General features: G+C 37.2%; 1 protein-coding gene across 2 annotated transcripts in view; it reads left to right on the forward strand.

Annotated features, from left to right (window-relative positions):
- Positions 1–793: 793 nt before the first annotated feature.
- drp2 (dystrophin related protein 2) overlaps positions 794–20,550 on the forward strand; it is a 172,012-nt gene continuing 152,255 nt past the window's right edge. The window contains exon 1 of one of the 2 annotated variants that reach the window (XM_082178201.1): positions 794–1,840. In XM_082178201.1, coding sequence (XP_082034327.1) covers positions 1,696–1,840 — 145 coding nt within the window. In that variant the 5' untranslated portion in view covers positions 794–1,695. The remainder of the gene's footprint in view (positions 1,841–20,550) is intronic. The other variant, XM_082178200.1, reaches the window with a different exon arrangement.

Here is a 20,550-nt window from a genome sequence, read left to right on the forward strand (position 1 = left end):
ATTCCCCATCGTAAGTACACATTGATGGCCTAAGACACGAAACGAGTGGTTTGTGTGAGAAAACGAACAGTATTTATATCGTTTTTACCTCTTGAACACAGCCGCGTCCAAGTGATCTGAGAGCGCGGGCGGGTATCCGATTGTTAAGTCTGACGTCACGCGTGACGTTTAGCCTTTTCCGGGTCCAAGCGCTCCTCTCGTCCAGTCCAGAAATAACAATGGTGGAACCTGTACATTTATTTACGATCACGTCCTTCTTAGTGAGGCACCCTTGGCGGTCGAAAAGGGTTTAAATTCCTTTAACACCAACAGAGTGGTTAGTGTAGCTCATCACTCAGGTGGCATAATTAAGGGTAGAGTCCAGGCATCAATGAAAAAGAAGATTTACGAGGTTGAAGTGAGTTAGCTCGGGACACGGGACACAGCACTGCGGCATTGTAAAAACACTCAATAATAACCAAAACACTAGCGAAAGCGGTAGGTAGGTAGAGAGGACCTGGACTTTGGACCCGGAAAGAGTATTATCGGAGAGTGGTTACGTCACGACTTAACAACCGAATAGATATATACACTAGATGTCGCATTGGCTACGGTTTCGCAGTAGCCAATGCGACATCTATTATATATATCTATACCCGCCCGCGCTCTCAGATCATTTGGACGCAGCTGTGTTCAAGAGGTAAAAACGATATAAATACTGTTCGTTTTCTCACACAAACCGCTCGTTTCGTGTCTTAGCCCATCAATGTGTACTTACGATGGGGAATTGTTTAATTTGGACGATGGGGAATTGTTTTAATTTGGACTCTGTGCATGCTCTTTGAGACAGTGACCATCGACATGCATTATATGACTGACAGACAAGAACGGTTTGACCTAAAAATATCAAAATTGAAACTACTGCGGAAAAAAAAGACACCTACATCTTGGATGCCCTTGAGGTAAGCTAAAACATACCAAAATTTAATTTCAAAGTGAACTATCCCTTTAATTTGTAATGATTGAGCTTTTGTATGATATTTGACTCAAAGTATAGTTGTATTATTTTCAGAGTAAATCACACAAGTCTGTTTTTAACATTTAAAAAGCCTGATTGTACTGATGATTCCAAGAAGATTACACATATTTGCACCATTTGATGATGACCTAAATTGTAAAAATGTAGAATTTTTAATAGGTTGGTTTGTTCAAAAACCTCAAACTGGACTTTGTGGTTTCAATGCAAAGGATATACATTATGCTTCTCGCTATAAAGACTTCTCCTTTAAAATTCAATAAAGACCATTGTTTTCCACAGGAACACAGTAAGCTTAGGTAACTTGGTCCAAGTGCATCCTAGGAAATCTCAGCATCAAGGCAGTGTGAGCAAAGCTCTACGGCTTTACGTTTTACAGCCCGTCTCATTATTGCGAGCGCCTTCAACTCTGCGTGACACATCTTCGTGTTTATGACGGGCTCTGGAGATTCCTCGCGACGATGTGTCGCTTCTCTCGACCGTGCTATTTTCAGCGACAGCTCGTCACGATGCCGTCCAGCAAACTTCATCTGGAGTGAATGAAGAATATGCGCACTCCTCCGGGATTACAGCTGATGCGTTATCATGAATTGAGGCAGGTGCAGAACTTCAAACGATGAATTCCACGAGCGCAAAACTACGCGATATATCCCTTGCTCGGCTGATGTCCTTGTTCATGTATGAGATTATTTGCTCACCGCCGACCGCCTGTTCATCACTTCTCCACTCTCATCCCGCAGCTTTCCTCTTTTTATCTGAGCGTCCGTGTAAAATGGAAATCTGAAGTGCTTTACTTTCGCTGTTTCTCGCCTTTCAAAAGAAAAGGTAAGACACTATTTGCCGTACTTCACAAGCGTGTTGATTGTTAGAACCGTAAAGCGTTTTAGTTTAAATTTAGAGACGCGCGATAAATGATTCTAGTGATGTGCATTATGCTAATTATTATTAATGCCAACTCCTATATCGTGTAAAGGCCTGCTGTTAACTGTCAATCTTTAAATGTCTTGTTTTACCGGTTGACATGTCCAGTGTAGCAGACCTTGTGGTTTATATTTTTCGATGGTCTAAGGAAAAATATCTTGCAAGTGATGCTTAAATTATTTGACATTCATCTGCCAGTGACTTTATGAGCTGATTTAAGTAAATGATATGTAACCGGGAAGTTAACGTTATAGACCACTGGTTTTGAAACGTTCCTGTTTCATCCGTTCTTTTAGCTATGCTGTGTGAATTTCAGCGGTTCGAGTTAAATATTATGACTTAAGTAATTTTGTTTCTGTAAATGAGTCAGACTAATTCACTAACCGCTCCGACTGATTTAGAAGTATTTTTGATTCACTAAAACGAGCCTGGACATTCGAGAATCGGACTAGACACAGCACGCTATTGGATTTTGATTCACCAAAAGAACCGACTCATGAGGATCATTCTTTCGGACTGGACTACGTTGTTTTGTTTCAGCTGCAGATTCAGTGTTAGTAGCGCAGGAAACGTGATAGTATTTTAATTTACTGTTTTTATTCAGTAGCTAACCAAGAAAAACGCCTCATATTGAATTCATCAAACTACAAAAAGCTAAGCCTACTGTCTCAGATTCATTCGATTAGAAATCGCATAACAGTAGTATGTTTTTAATTTCACTAAAAGAACCGGTGCATAGAATAATTCCTTCTCGGTTCTAAGAACACCGTTCACTTTATACGTTTTCTGTTGAGCACGGCCACTGAAAATGTTTCTGGCTGTATTTCTTTGATTTTCTTTTACTTTGTAATACTCGAACTTAATTTCCCTCCTCTCTTCTCTTCCAGACAGACATAGGCCTACATAGCGTCTAACTTCTCATTATGAAAATGAAATGTGTACGGGTTTTGACATTTGTCCCCGAATCACGTTCATCAATTTCCAATGTTGTGTAGTGTAATCCGAGGTTGAAGAAGCTTCTTTTAAAAGCGCTATTGTGATTCGTGCTTTGATGTTCTTTGAAATGCCGTCAGCCTTTGGAGCTGGTTCATGCTGAACAGCCACAAAAAGAGGAAAAGTAATGTGTACCCGATCTTAATGCTATACAGTAGATCCTGCTGAAATGATCAATGGTCAAGTGACGTGAGTCATCAGCTCATCCACTTTATTCACGAGTCATTCAGTTTATGCCACTGTCACAACCCTCTTCCACTTAGATCCTTTCCAAATCATGCATGTTCATCCTCTTCCCTTGCTGTCACCATTTTTTTATTTTTTATGTTCCACAGTCATGGCAAACCTGAAAATATGTTAAAAGTCATTGAAATAATATAAATAAATGTTTGAAACTGTAATTCAAAAGAGTGGTACCTGACTTGTAAATCCTCCCCAGCAATCTCTATAAAAGATTCTGAAAATACTAGTGCAGTAATCATGAACTGTTCAAAACTGAAATTATTTTGTCTCAGTCTGTGGGAACCATGAATGTTCAATCATCCTGTGTAATCTGAAAATGCATTTATCAATCATTCAAAATGTATTCCTTTGTCACAACCCTCTCTTTTTCCCCAGATCACGCATGTCCATTCCCTCTCTTGAAGTCGTCATTGTGTATGTGACAAACAGTAAGTGTAGTCTGATGACACGTTTTGAAATGTGTTTTGACAAGAACATTTATTGGTGCAGTGTGTGCCTCTACCTCTGAATTGTAACTCATTTTCTTAGTGATTTGTTTTCCCTACGCACATCATCAGCATGTACTTTTGGACTACATTATTTATTTGCTCAGAAGGTGGCTTGTACACAAAGAAGTATCAGGGGAAGTTTACCTTGTTTTTTGTTTTGCTTCACTTAGAGGAGGGATCTAAAAATGTCAGGAGTTATGGCAACAGATTCGGCGAAAGAAAAAATAGTTATGATCTATTCAAAGTTTGCTTTGAAGGTTCTGCTGATACTGTATCATAATTAAATGGCTTAGATTAAGCCAGGCATAGACCTTAGTTAAATTAAGACATTTAATTAGCTTTTTATAAATATGTCTCACTGGTGTTTACTTGAGACAAAACAATGGCATTGACTAAGATATGTTTATATGACGGCACATATGTTTTAAATAAACTAGATTTGCATTTCATGACGGGAATGCCAATGCTTGCAAGGCAGAAAATAATATTGTTAAGAATCAGTTTTGGGATCAAACTAGAATGTTTGATGAATATCAATACAGTGCCTTGCCAATACTGTGATAAACACATCTGTCTAGCTTCTTCTAGTCTTGCGAGTTCTACAGTTACAGAGCATATAATGTTGGTTATATTAATTGGTATTCTTGTTTTCCTCCTGTCTGGCTTTTGATATTTTCGCCTGCAATCACATGACCTCTGATTGCCTTAGTTGTGGAAAGTTGTGATAGAATATATTATATATGACCCAGTAGTCAAAGGATATGGCAAATATGGCTCTGAGTTGTGGAAGTTGAAAAGCAAGAGTCATCCTCGGTCATCACAATCACTCTTGACTGGCAGCAGCATCAGCGGTGCCTCATCTCCAACCATGCTGGAATAAAGCATTTTAGTCCTGTGAGAAACGGTTTGGTAATTGTACGTGTCAGCAGAGTCGCGCCTTTGATGAGCACCTTTCCATGCTTTCCCCTGGCCTTGAGACACGTCCTGTTCTCTGGAAATGAAAAAAAACAGGCCAATCACCCCCCCATCATCCACCATCATCCACGTGCTGTGTTAAAAGAAAGGATGACCAGACAGAAAGAGGCGCAAAGAATGAGGATAGAAAAGCAATTTGCTAACTCAATAAATCCAGCCACCTAGGGTACCTGACCCAAGAGATAGAAGCAGGAGGCCATTATTTAAACTCTGGTAACCAATGCTCTCCTATTAACATTGAAAGGGCTGGTGTCTGCTGGTTGTCTGCTGTGGCACATTTATGTGTTTTATTTACTGCCTTGTACCGCATGGCCTCATGCGCAGGGCCCCCGAAAACTACTTTAGACTGAAACTCAGAAGACGGCCTTAATATGGATTGATAAGGGGACACAAAGTACTACATCACAAGTTGCAGAATGCTAAAACTGCAAAGGTGATGCCTGTGAAAGCCTGTTCTCTGTTATTTTAGGTGGTGATATGAAATGTGTGTGTGTGTATGCTTGTTTATTGGATGGGGAGAGAGAAAGTGATGTAAAATAAATTAAATAATAAACCCCCTTTTGTGGGGGTGGTGTAGTAGTAGGTGAAGCCCTAGGATGGTGACCATAAGTCTTCTGAATCGATCCCCACAATAGTGCAAGTCATGAGTTATTCCCATCGTACCTCCTATAAGACTTCTGCAATTCACTTTGGATAAAAGCCTCTGCTAATTAACTATTTATTTTAAATTCCTTTTATTGAATTTGTGTAAGTACTATAAAAATGTATATACTGTTCAAAGGTTTTGGTAACCGTTTGGTAAGATTGCTCTTATGCCAATTTTTTTAATGGTCACCAAGGCTGCATTTTATTTGATCAAAAATACAGTAAAACAGTAGTATTGTGAAACATTATTACAATTTAAAATAAAGTTTTTCTACTGGAATATATTTTAAAATGTAATTATTCTTGTGATGGAAAAGCTGAATTTTCAGCATCATCACTCCAGTCTTCAGTGTCACTTTATCCCTTTAGAAATCATTCTTATACTGATTTGGAGCTTTAAAAAATTCTCATTATTATTAATGCTTAAAACAAATGTTTTTGAAAGTTTAAAAGAACAGGATTTAATGAATATAGAAATCTTGTGTAACAATGAAAAAGTCTTTACTAATACTACTACTAATAAAGTCATTTTAAGTTGTAACTTCACCAATTTTCAGCCCACCTTGTATTGTTACAATGTCGGAAGAGTTAACTCATTCTCCGTGTTACCTGGACTGAGAAATGCAAGTATATTTATCTGCAAAACTGTTGACAGCTCCAGATCTTATGTGAAAACTACAGATTATACTTATGCTTTTTGTATCCTTGCCCACAGACAGACAGGGGTTTATTAACAAAACAGTTATTGTAAGAGTGGGGTTATCACTGAAAATTGTATCGTAGGTTGTATACTAGCAGCATTATGGTAAAAGTGGAACACTGTCAACAGCTTTCTTACCTGTACCAAAGACGTAAGATATACTGTATGTGACGTTGTTTTGCTTCAGGGTTTTGGGTGAAACTGATAAAACGGCTGTTCCTTCTTTGTTCTTCCGTTTGGCCTATAAAACACAATGTTTATTGTCATCCAGTTTGAAATGGTAAATACGAACACTGAGGTTTTTCAGATTTTCCATCTCTATATTTTCCCCATGTTTACGATTCTTTGCTAACAACGTGCTGGATCCTTCAGTGGAAACCAAAATAATTCAATCCCGCTAAACGTTTACTCTTTGAATCCTTGCACCCGGGAACAAAACAAGTCGACACCATTAAGTCTAAAAGTTTACTAAGAAGTTTTATTGAAAGACCATTTTGCCTTGTCTTCAGAAAAACTCAAATGAAAATTTTTTTTTTTTTTTTTTTCAGAGGAATCCAAATGGAGTTACTTATGCACAATGTCCATGCTGCTCATTTCCATAACATGAAAGTGAATGGTGACCACAGCTGACAAACAAGATTTTTCGAGGTGAGCTTTTCACACAAAGCTCTTGAAAGGTTTCCGAATATTTGAAATATAGTGCACAAGGCATATGGATCACTTTAATTTGTTTTCATTTTAATTTGACTTTTTGAAGGTTGAAAGCTCCTGCTCCCCATTCACTTTCATTGTCTGGAAGAGAGCAGGTCGGACATTCAACTAAACATCTTTTTTGAAGTTCCACAAAAGAAATGTTGTTGTACTGGTTTAAAAAGACTTAATAGTGAGTAAACAAAGACAAATGTGCCCCTTTAAGACTAAATATACTACTTCCAGAAAAATCTAATATTCTGATACCCCTTGAGAACAAAGTCTTGTTTTTCCCTTTAAATGTACCAGATAACTTTAGTGAACTCAGTCCTTTAAGGACAAAGTTGAATAAAGGGTGAGTAAGTGTTCGATCTGGTGACTGCACTTGAATCCTGGTCACTCTTTCTCTTTTATCTGCCCTCTTGTTTATGGAGTGAGACACCACTGTCTCAGTATTACAGATGTGTGCTCTGAAAAGATATCAGGCATCCAGAAAGGTCTATCAGCCTGACGCTTCTGTGGCTGAGTGAGAAACAACACTATTTCTTCATCCCTGTCATCCACAGGTGCATTGATGAATGTACCTTTGCTCTCCTGTTTTGTCTGACACGCTGTGGGAGATTAGAGGAGAATGCAGTGTAACCTCCTTGAATAAATATTTATAGTTTCTCTTTTTTTTTAAGACTGACAAAGGACAGATTGAATATGGAACAGATAGTAATAATGGTGACTATACACAGCGAAGATGTTGACTCAGGTGTTGTTGGCGGTTGTGTTTTGACTGTTAAGAACACTTAATTGTTCAGTTACATTTGATTTTAAAATGTCATAAGTAGACCTTCTTTGGTCTGCAGTTGTACAACAATCTGACTATATTTTCTCTCTAGTTAAGTTCACTGTCCAGGGACTTGGCCATGTTCCATTGTCTTATTGGTAGCTCACAATTACTTTTGCTATGTAACAATTTTTTTTTTCTTCAGAATTTGCAAAGTTTAAATAAGTCAATACATCATCAATTCTTCTTCCAAAACGTGTTTTTGTCTTACCCTGATTCACTACAGTAAGCCTATTATAAGTGTTTATATTTTAGACAGGAGGAGATGGTTTTCGCAGGAAATTGCGTAGATACGTCACTCGCTCGTGCGTTTATTGTCATATCCATAACTAGAGAAACGTTGCTTTGGCTACTTTGACGTGTGTATGGTGTGGGAATGGCATCTCAAACCTCTGGGGAATAACCTGTTTTCATAAAACGGCGAACAGAGGAGAGTCTGCTGGCAAAAAGTGAACGCGACAGAGCTCGTAATAAAACGAGAATCACCGTTGGCTTGGCTTTTCAGAGACGGCGAGAACTGAGGTATTTGAAATGTTGTAAAAGCATCGAGGAGATAGCTTTTGAATTTTTAAGTATTATAGCTGGCGAGTAAGGTATTTTATTGAACAAATAAACTGCCATGTAGCTCTCTAACAGAGTTCAATGGAAAGCATTGTCTACTATGAAGGGTAATTTTATTATGGATTGTTGTAGCGCTGTGCTGAAAGAGCGTATTGTCTATTAATGGGTATAGATACAGTAACAACTTCACTTAGTCAGCTTGAGATCCTTTCCATACAAACTGGTTATATCTCTTAGTAGATCTCTTAGCCTAATAGTGAATGTTTTATGAGCAGAAGGATAATCCAATCTCTCTCTTTTTTAATTATGAGAAAGAACCAGATGAGAGAGAACCATTTTCATCCACACAGTCATTCAGTTTTAGTAATTTTAATACATATTTTATTTCAGTTAATTGTCAAGGCAACATTTCTAATTAGTTTTTCCGTCTTATATTTATATATTTACACTTACACTATACGTTTACACTTCATTTTGATAGTCCATTTTAGACATTCTACTAACTATAAAGTAAAGTAAATTTGCAACTACATGTCAACTAACTCTCTTTAATTTGCAAGTACATGTCAACTAGCAGTCATTAGGGAATTAGTAGACTGTCTATATCTGCTAACACTTTAATTTGATGGTCCCCCAACAGACATTTTATACTAAAAGTAACTTTCTAACTACATGTAAACTAACTTTATTTAGAGATTTCTTATCCTGTTGCACCCTCTCTATTCCATGATCGGCAACTAGTCGACATCGAGTTTAAAGCGTCATGGCAGAGGATTATTGTCGACTAGTCTGTGCAACCCCTAGTGCCAGCTATGTTTTAATCCTCAACCTCATTATAATCACGTTGCAGATAACCGTATCGTATATAGTGAACCCTTGATAGTCCCCAAAATTGTCTACTGATTTAGAATGAGATGCAGCCAAAGTTTTTTTGGCTTTCTGATGAGTTCATCACCTTCTATACACAGACCTACTTTTATATCACGACAAACATCCAATTATGCATCAGTGGTTGAGAAAACCGCATTAGACCAGCATTTGGATGAGCTTTTAGAGCTGTTTTTTCAAATATTGCAGCACTCTCCTCTCTTACTCTAGTGCGAGATATGGTTACGGACTGAGACTCAAACTGGAACCATGACTTGCAATCAATAACATTAGTGCATTAGAGCGGACTACTGCAGTGCATTGCTTTTAATTTCTCTTAATGGCCCAAGGCATTTAGCAAATTTCTATGTTTGACCGTCTCTACATGTTTTTTTTTCCATGGAAGCACAGTAGCTAACACAGTGGTCTTTATGGCGGTTTCTGTACCCATTTAAATGGGTGTGAATGTTTTGAAAGGATCAGTCCAAGTATCGTGTAAGCCAGTGCGTGCTAATTATAGTCCTCAGCAGTTGTGAATTGCCTTGTATTTGCTTTGTATTCAGGTCAAGGAGCCTTGTGCACAGGTGTGTTAAAAAATATTTATTGGAGCTTTTTTAACAGATTCTGGTAGGAAACAGAAATAAATGTAATTGCTTTTGGTACAGGCTTGTCACTCAGCAGTGCGTACATGTATTTGTGTGTTTGTGGTAACAAGAAAATATAGATATTCTATTAACTGCCTTCTTAAGAAGTCATAAAACCTTATTAATATCAAGCAGGCAATAACATACTTCTCTGTGTAGCTGGCATTTAAATGTCAAATCAAAGAATGGTTTTGAAATATTTGAGCTTCATTTTCCTTCAGGATTGGTACAAACTTTCTTTGGCAACTGTGAAGTGCTCAATCTCTTTCCCACTCCAGTCAATCATGAGTTCTGTGAATAGGTTTGTGATTGAAATGTACCAATCAAAATGGGAATTCATAATGAAGAGGTATAAAGAAGATGCAGCTGCTTTAGAAATAGTGTTAAAAGATTATTTTTAAAGCTATGGGATCCGTATCCCCCCCAAAAAAGATAGTTTGGGCTCAAGTTGGAATGATGGAATGCAATTGGAGGAACCGATAGCCTAAATGATGAAATATGTGATGGGTCCAGAAAGAAAATACTTTAGATACCTGGGATAGACAGTCGCTTTCAGTCAGAACTCAGTTTGATAATATCTGTGCAGTGTTTTTCTTGGGTCAATACAGGAGGGAGGATATTGTTTATCAAAGCCAGGCATTCTAGTATGTCTACAGGCCTAATGCCGCTTTATGATTTATCAAGCTGAAAAGGTCAGTCCGCCTCACTGTAATTAATTCTGTCTGGTTTTATTTGGAGTCTGCATTGTAAAATGTTCTTCATTAGTGGCATGTGTCATTACATTGCATAGTTTCTCGGCTGGAATGGGAGGAGAGGGGCGGCATTCATTAAAGGTGAATGGTTTCAGATCATTTCCTATCAAGATGTTGTTCATTCTTTGATTTAGAGGACAGATAGACCTCTACAGGCGTGAAGTTATTCTTCTCTAATTAGCACATACGAAACCTGTTCAGAGCAACTTGCCTGCCAGCTTCTTAAAGGGATAGTTCATCCAAACATTTTAATTGTCATCATTTACTCACCCTCATGTCGTTGCAAACCTGTAAGACTTTCATTCTTCTTTAGAACACAAGATATTTTTAATGAAATCTGAGAGTTTTCTGTCCCTCCATTGAGTCTATACACAACTACCACTTTGACGCTTCAAAAAGTTCTTAAAGAGATCGTAAAGTAATCCATTTGAGTTGAGCTGTTTTGTCCAAATCTTCTGAAGAGACACGATTGCTTTATATATAATGGACAGATTTAAATAAAGCTTTTATTCACATATAAACATTCATCAGCGCTCACATCAGTTGTGGTAATCGGAAGCTAAAGCATGTTCGCTTGCCGCGTGAGAACCAATGAGGTTCATTCTCATGTGTTACGCAGCACGTTTGAGCTTCTGCAAGAACCAATGAGGTTTGTTCTCGTGCTTTAAAGCATGTATGGTTGAGCTTCTGTTTGTGTTCGCTGATCAATGTATACAGAATGTGAATAAAAGCATGAAGCGTCAAAGTGTCAGTTGCGTAGCTGTCAATGGAGGGACAGAAAGCTCTCAGATTTCATCAAAAAGATCTTCATTTGTGTTCCGAAGATGAACGAAAGTCTTTCGGGTTTGGAACGACATGATGTTGAGTATCCCTTTAAACTACTGGCAGTTTGACCGCATTTGAAGGCAAGTATCGCTTTGTATAACTAAGTATAATCATGCATTCATTCTAAGTTTTAATTAAGCTGTGACTCATTAGAGCATTTGATCTTTATTACAAGAATTACCATGTATTACCATTACAAGAAAGTGAGGGCAGAATATTTTCATTTTGCCTACAGCATCTGTTTTTGTCTTTGTTATTGTTGGGTTATTAATTGAGTCCGTTTGCTTGCCATCTCCCAAGAGAGCCGTGATACTTAAAACACTGTTCAAATTGCACCTCCATATTTTATTATATATAATGTCATCACTGTACTGCGGTACTAAAGAGAATGAATTATAGCTGCAGGTGGAATTTCAGTTGGACTCACACTGAAGTTTTTGACAGTATATCACTGAAAATGATGTAGAAGAACTGAATTTAAATAATAGTAATAATAATAAATAGCAACAATAACAGCAATAATAAGGTTATAATTTTTCTTTTATTACTTATTATTATTTTAATTTTATTATTTATTATTTTCTTTTTTCTTTTATTATTTATCCCGCATATTCTTTCAATTTATTCTTACATCTGAAATGCATCAGATTAAGGGACGCTTTGTTTTATCTGCTAACGATTGTTATAATCTGTTTCTATCCTCCTTATCTTCTCTCGCATCATTTTCTGGTTGTTGATCCTGATTCTTGTCTGTTGCTTCATTTTGAGAGTCCTGATGGCTGTTGAACGTTATGTTCCTATGGAAACAGTGATCACACAAAGGTCCAAACGTATTCTTGTGGCTAATATATATGCGAAATTATGAGATTATCTTTCCAGATGGCGTTCTTGTTAAATTTTTTGTATCTACCAGGGCATGATGTTGACCTTCTCCCGCATCTAACCTAAAGTTTTCAATTCTAAACTGCCTGCAAGCTGTTCAACAGACCAGATCCAAATGATTCGGCTGTGTGATTATGTCAAAGCATGACCTTTTTTGTTGGATTGGCTTTGACCTTTTTGAATGTCCACGAACGATTGAGGACGGTTTAAAATCAGACACCTCAACACCACGTGACAAAGCCTTCCTCTTCCCCACTAGTTTTGCACCCAATACCTGATCTAACACTCTGGAGGTCACAGCGTTAATAGCGTGAAGAGGCGGTCTGTGTTTGCCACAGCCTGTGGCGCTCTGGAGAGGCCGGAGATTTGAAACAATCTGCTGCCTCCTGTCTGCTGAGACACTGGCATAAGTAAGGGGGCAGGAAGTATATGCTAATCATGCCTTATCCTTTTTATTTATAGAGCTGATCTCCTCTGAGTGCTCGCTCTCTCTCTCTCCCTCTCCTGATCTGTTTTGATGAGGAATGTGATGAGTCACAGAAAGGCGAATGAATGTTAACCTGGCAAAAAACTACGCAAGGCATAATCTTGTGTAGCTATATGAGATGTATTTTCCCTCTAGAGTGCAAACACTGATTTGTAATGTCCTCTATGAAAGGCTAAAACATCAATTTTAGCGGAGCAAGCGAAGTGTCTCTAATGTAGTGTTAGGATGCTTTTGTCCTTGACATGATTCAATTAAACAGTATTAAGTTACTTGTGCTAACCAGGTTTTACTGCTGAGTCGCTACAGGCAAAAAGTGTCTATGCACATTTGATCTCCTTTAATGTTCGTTCACATTGCGTATTTCTTTTTATAGCCCGTTTAATATATAGCAGTGACATAAATGCCATTTTTATGAAGACGATCACTGCTTAGGCTTCACATCTGTGACAGGGATGTCAGATTTAAGAAAGCTTCATAGTTGTATAATCCTCTCACTGTAATCTTGTTAAAACTGGCACAATATTTGAGCTGTTGGCAAATTTGTTCACTATGACATTTCTTCTGGAAATTATTGTCTTGCATTTGACTTTGAATAACCAGTAGTCCAGATTGTATGAAAGTCATTTTTCAGACTTAAACTTAGTCATAGTTTGACTATTCAATTTACTGGCGTCAAACTGATTTAATGATTTGATTATTTGGTCAGCTGATAAAATCTGGTCTTCTAGGACTGGAATAGATCTCAGCTCTTTCTATTAAACCATCCTTGATGTTATTATCCCTTAAACCTGAAGTGAAGTTTTTCACCCCTGCAAAAAACTTCTTAATCAAATGACTAAGCAACCACTGAATGGAATAACACAAAATTGGTATAATTTGAAAGCTTAGAAACTCAGAAACGTTTTAATGCATCTAACCATTTGATCAACTCTTACAGAGTGCTGAGTTGTCCCTCCAAAACAGAGTGTACCGCCTGGCCACCTAGCTATGAAAAAAAAAAAAAATCATATTTTTCAAAACTACTGCCTTGATCAACACAAAATATGTGTCATTTGAACTTTACAGTGCATGCTATGTGATGCATGCAATGTAGGTAATTGCTGAGTTATTTGCTGATAAAATAAAATGAAAATTCAGAATGAATGAAATACCTTTTTTGTACTATGTGCTGTAATATGTCAAAACATGATACAGCTCAGATAGCATGTTTTATGTCATTTGAAAGGTCTCACAGAGTAGAATCATGGAGTAGAATACAACCAGCATAATTGTTTTGAGCGAGTTTTTGTACGTGAAGAAACGAAATTCAGATAATTTTGACACCACAAAATTCAGATTCAAATCCAGATGCAGTTCACATGTAGGGGAACTTCACCAAAAAATAATGGTCCTCCTACCTTATTTCCTTCCTGAGCATGTCAAATAAGAAAGATATGTAGAAATTATAATATAGATTTTTTTTTTGTCTTTTATCAGCAGTTTCTCAGGATGAGAATGTTCAAATGTAACGATTTTTTTTTTCTACAAATTTAAAACATTTTCTATCAGACGATACCTACCTTTGGACTCTCCTTGCTATAGGTTTGGAGTTATGATGAGTCTTTTCTTTTGTGTATATCACTCAGAAAAAACAACTCTAAAAATGCCTTCAGGGCTTAAGGGGTTAATTAGATTCAGAAGCAGTTGGTAAATGCACTAAATGAATATTTATGAGGAGAGAATTCATTAACCAAGCCTTGCCAAACATCATCTACACGATTCTCTATAACACTATTGACAGTCCATGTCATTGTTCTTATTCCAACTGTCGGCACATTAAACCTGGATAGAGAGAGGCTCTCCAAGATAATCAAGTCCCAGTTATTCTAGTATTTTAGTAAGTTCAATATCCATTAGTTTCTCATCTGTTATTATCGCCTTGCCTCTTCAAGCAGATCTGATCATCATCTGATTTTGTGTGTAACAGTTTTCCCAGTTTATTGAAGCTTCATTTTCTGTTTCATGGCCTTCCAGCTTGACATCCTCAATTCTTGATCTGAATTTAAATGCAAATGACCCTCATAAATGATATGTTTCCCCATTGGAGTTGGTTTTATTGGAGGATTGACACCGGGGCGTCTGTTGCTAAAGCTGTAATGGATGGCAGAAACGTTGTAGAAAAAGCACTGCCTTCAATAATACCTCAATGTTTGTTCACAGCAGGTAGTTTTTGATGTTAGAAAGCCTGGCTTGTTCCTGTACCACATTCCCTCTGCTCCCATCATATCAGTTTTTGATGGAGCCTCAACATAAAAGTTATCTCCCAAATACAGGCCATCAGTTGCATACTAAGAAATATTCTTACGTTAATACTCTATAAACTTGAGAGTATGTTTCATGTTACACTCAAATGTAGACCAGATGTAGATTTGAATAAGCCAACACAGCTTTCTTAGTGTATGTGCATGCACTGTTGCTGTTTGACTCTAGAGGACAAATATGGGTGATTTTAGGCAAGTCTTTGTAACTAGCCAGGTGTGCGCCAGAGGGATTGAGCCTTCAGCGCCGACAGCATTGAAAGAGGAAGAGAGTTAGAGACTTGGAACATCCTCCAAAGACCAGCTCACAGGAGGCTCTGAATCATATCAATAATGGAGTGTTAGACTCAGAGGACCGGCTTCGGGCTTTTCGTGGAATCTGCTTTGAGGCGATCTTAGGTTTAAAATGAAGGAAGTTTTCATTTACCTATATCATTTAATTTAGCAACACATTGAGGAAGGATCAGTTAAATGCGTTCAGTTGAATAAATAAAGGATTCTAACCAAATTAGAATCATTTACCTCAAATGCCTCTTTTACCTTCATTTATTCTGCTTTGATGCATCTGGCAATATTGTCAAAAATCAATTCAATTTATCATTTTATGTTTCAATTATTATGCATGGATGGCCTTTATTATCTTTGAGAGTGCTGATTAATATGGAGGTAAATGTGACTAATGAACAGGTGCATTCTAAAAATCAAACCAACACAAAGACTTTCAAATAACCAATATGCCCCAAGCTAAGCGTAATTAAACACAATCCATAGCTTCCAGACATGGTTTATCATTTTACCCTACTATTGTCTGACTCGGTCCTAAAATACATTTTATCCAATCCAAAATGTGATTGAATTGGATGAAATGGATTCCTGCTTTGTTAACAAATGGGTGTTTATGGCTGCTGTGAGATTCTCCCATTATTGTTTCATATACACACTACTGATCATAATTAAGATTTTGTAATGTTTTTGTAAGAAGTCTCTTATGCTTACCATGGCTGTATTTATTTAATCAAAAGAACAGTAAAAACAGTAATATTGTGAAAAGGGGTGCAAAAATGATTTTATGCAGTGCATATAAAGTGTAAGCACCATTTTGGGAAAAATATCATTTGAAAACATGATGTACCTTTCTTTTTCTTTTTCAATATTAACAAAACATTTAATCAATACATCATAAATCCTTCTTCCAAAACATCTTACCCTAATTCACTATGGAAAACATATTGTATGCCTTTAAATTGGCTAGAAACCTTTTATGCAACACAAACACATTTTGTTATGGCTTTGTCTATGATAATTATGTATGTAATGATGTGCGCTGCATTGTCCCTGACAAATAAACTAATAATAAAAATAAAAATAAAGATCTAGCCAGATAGTTTTTGCAGGAAATTGCGTACATACGTCACTCTCCCATCGTATCCTTAAATAGTGTAAAGTTGCTCCGCCGCCTCCGAGCGAATACTTTGACGAGTGTATGGTGTGTGTGTGAGACTCTGCTGGCAAAAAGAGAACACACAGAGCTCGTAATAAAACGTGAATCATTGGCTTGGCTTTTCAAAGATAGGGGAAATGTTAAGGCGACGTGGAGATGGTCTTTTAATTACTCAGCAGGTGAGTAAGGTATTTTATTGAACAGATATGTTGCTCTCTAACAGAGTTCATTGTAAAGCATTATCTTAACTATTGTGAAAGGTCATTTCATTATGGATGGTTGTAGCTGCGCTGGAATTTATGTTCTACCAAGTAGGCCTATAGCTAGTCAGCTGAAGATCCTTCCATCTAAACTTGTTATATCTCTTAAGCCTAGTTTTGAATGTTTTATGAGCAGTATGAAAGTTTTTTTTTTTTTTTTTTTTTTAGTTCCGAGACAGAACCTATTCATCCGCCCAGTCACACAGAACCGAAGCACAACCAAAACAGTGTTATTCCGCAAAAGCACGCTGTTGTTTTTAACCGCTAGAGGGTGCAGAGTGTACCTTTAACACACAACGTTATAAATCAAAAGCTTTCATTTTTTTTTAATTGTTAACATTTAATTTGTTTAGCATTTTGAATGAGTTCAAAAATGTATTTTATCAACCGCTCACCCTTCGACATTTTGTCACATGACCAAAAAAAAAAAAAGAAAAGAGGAGGGAAATGTTTTGTGGCGCAGAACAGAAAAAGACAAAGGGAAAATGAAAACGAATGCATTATAACAAGACCAGCAATGTCCTCGTGAACGAAGAGAGATGGGTAAGCTTAACCAATTTTTTTTTATTTTAAGTTATGAAGTCAATTGCCATTGAACGTTGTTGCCTGAGAAGGCTAAATGATTAACGTTAATATCAGTAGACAGTATATCTCCGTCGCTCATTAAAAGAAAAGAAAATAAGTCGTTTTGTGAATTGAGCGTTCGATGGGCGCCAAAACTGATCTTGGTGAAAACCCTCAGCAAACGTGCAGTGGTTATGTTTCCGTGATTGTGAAATTACGGAGCCCCTGAAGGGACGTGGTGCTGGTGGAAAAAAATTGGGATGGGAGAACCCCCCCCCCCGTTCCCACGCAAAACTTATGGGGGTTTTCACGTTTTTTGGGTTAAATTGCACTTTGCAGAGAGTGCCTTCGGACTTGTCTCTCAGCCGCCTGCTCATAGATCAATTTATATTATAAAGCTCGTTTTGAGGGAAATGTGGGTTGTAGCTCGTTGTCTATGTTACTGTGGTTTGTAAATAGGTGTAATTATTATTATACTTTTTTTTTTAAACTTACCATAATTTTTTTTAAATGTAATTATTCTTGTCATGTCAAAGCTGAATTATCAGCAGCCATTACTTCAGTGTCACATGATACTTCAGAAATTATTCTAATATGCTGATTTGCTGCTCAATTTATTATATAATATATAATATTGTATCATGCTATGTTATATAATATTAATATAATATATTAATAACATCATTAAAGCTGCAGTCCGCAGTTTTTCCTCTTTGTCGCCATCTCTGTTCGAAATCTGCAATTGCAGTTATTCGCGGAATGATCAACTTTACGTGCGTTGTGCCTCGGCATGGCACAGCGCGGAATGAATCCAATGTTTTGAGGAGAATGTGCGTCAATCACCACGCCGGTGTGGATACTGTCATTCGCAATCACAGATTCAACTTTTTGGAAGTATGACCAACATAAGAATTTTCACCGGAAAATGACGTCTGAACAAGTAACATCCACTTTTGTTCTGACCAACTAAGGGGAAAAAAGCATTGCAGTAAATCGCACCGATTAAATCTAACGATCGCTTATCATATCACGTCAAACCGTGCATTTTTTTTTCTCCCAAGTCCGAAGTCTTTCGTGTTTTACAACGGGTGAATCTCCAGTTGTCACTCCACCACCAACATCCTCACACTCAGTATAGCCTACGAGCTGAGACTCCTTCTTTATGTGTACAGATGTGACGTAATGACGCAAAGACATGCTCGAATTTCCCGCGGAAATCCAACAGTACCACTGGAATTAAAAACATTATTACAAGCTTACCATTTTGAATCGAGCTACGGCAAGCAGATAGTTTTGAACACTGGCTGGTTATGCACTTGCTCAAAAAATTATTTTGGATAATTTTTAACCCCAAAAAACTACGGACCGCAGCTTTAATATTGGTGCTAAATTATTATGAATGGTTATCATCAATGCCGAAAAGTTTTTGCTCCCTAATATTTTTTTGGGAAACCATTATTTATATATACATTTTTTGTGTTCTTTGATAAATATGAAGTTCAAAATAACAGCATTTTTTTTTATATATAGAAATCTTTTGTAACATTATAAATGTCCTTACTGTCACTTTTGATCAAAGCATCTTTGCTGAAGAAAAGTATTAAGTTAAATTTTTTTATCCTTTTTTTCTCACCCCCAACAAACTAAACAATAACTGAGCTGCAGGTTCATGTGACACGGCTGAAGACGGGAATAATGATGCTGAAAATTCAGTTTTGCCACGACAGGAATAAATTACATTGGAAAATATATTAAAATAGAAAGCAGTTCTTTTAAATTGTAAGAGACTTCTTTCAAAAACATTAAAAAAAACTTAATTATTTCTAACTTTTAACCATTAGTGTAAATGTTGTATTCACAGTATCACATCAGAGTCTTTGAAGACTAGACTTTAATGCGTCCTATGTATTTGGGCAACATTATACTGCTGATACAATTTGTCCTGTTAATCAATCCGAAACGGACTGTGGTCTCACACCAGCGAAATCCTGAATGATTTATGTCAAAAGAACCACATCTGGATCACTGAAGGGGCTCTGTAATTGCAACGTCAGTGATCACACATATCAAGGCAAACGGTATCGATCGAACGCTGTCAAGCAAACATGTCAGTTCTAAAACCACGGTCAGTTCGATTTCAGACTAATAAGAGCTTAGGCTTTGGAATATGTGAAGGGTGATAGGGTGAAAAGAAGTGAGTGAAACCCATTTTTCTCTCTCTCTCTCTCTCTCTCTCTCTCTCCTCTCTCCTCTCTCTCTCTCCCCATTAGACGCATGATTCCAAACATCGCTGACCTGTGTTTGACTTGCTCATACCCAACAGTAGATGCACATAATTGTTCCTGTTATGTTTTGAAATGGTTGACATATTTCTAAAGGGGGTCGTTGGTGGTTTTGTGTGCCCTTTATCAAGACCCTGTGGTGATGCACAGGAACCAGAGAGGAGGATGTGTGGTAAACAGCTCTCCCTCTGAGTCTCCTATCCTCTGCCCGGTGAGTAATGAGTCCTCAGGCCCTGTTGGCTAATTAAACCTGACATCACACCACAACTTGCTATCTCTAACTGCTTCCTGCTGGCCTTCATGAATTCACTGGCCCTTTTTTCATATAGAATTAGCTAATTGTCTTCTACTGTAAGAAAAATTGGTATAGCTTGTCACTAGGTACACTTTTGTACCTTATACCTCTAAAAGCTGTTTTAATGGAGACTGATCATGCAAAATTCACTTTTACATAGTGTTACTTAATGTTAAAGGGAAAAAGTACTGTATTGTCTTCTATGCCAGCAAGAGGGCGCAAGCGAGTGCAATAAGCAAATATAAACCAAATCAAGCACGCATCTTTTATTGAAACGAAATTACATTCACATTTTAAAGTGCATTAACTTTTCAAACAATTGTTCTTAAATAAAATATAATTTCCTTAATGTGCATGCAAGGAAAATTAGGTAACAAAAGTGCAGAAAACTGTGTAAGTGCATCAGTAAACTGAGAAAACACACTTAAACAGACAGCGTAATGTACTACATGAACACAAAATAGAAACAATCCACTTCTACTCACTACACATCTACATATTGTTCGTCAAAAACACCAGACGGTCAACTTGATCTGCAGCGAGTGCTGACCGATGTGCCAGGAATGGCCAAGTATGTCTTTGTCAGCTGCGCAATATGTGGATATACATATTTTTGTATATTTTATACGATTTTTGCCACCAACTAAGAGGGTTTTCGTCAGCAGGTAGCCACGTTTTTTTGTGGACCCCAATGACTTTCATTGAATCGACAAAACCAAGTAAAAAATATCTATATTCTTTATAATATCATCTTTTGTGTTCTGTAGAAGATATTAAAAGTGCTGTTATAGTTAAGGCCCCAATATACTTCAAGCGAAATTGAAGAACGAACTGATGTGACATCATTTAGAACAAAATCAGTTCAAAACGAACTACGTTTGTAGTTCA

This window comes from Leuciscus leuciscus (genome assembly GCF_965113295.1).
Source record: "Leuciscus leuciscus genome assembly, chromosome: 8".
NCBI lineage: Eukaryota > Metazoa > Chordata > Actinopteri > Cypriniformes > Leuciscidae > Leuciscus > Leuciscus leuciscus.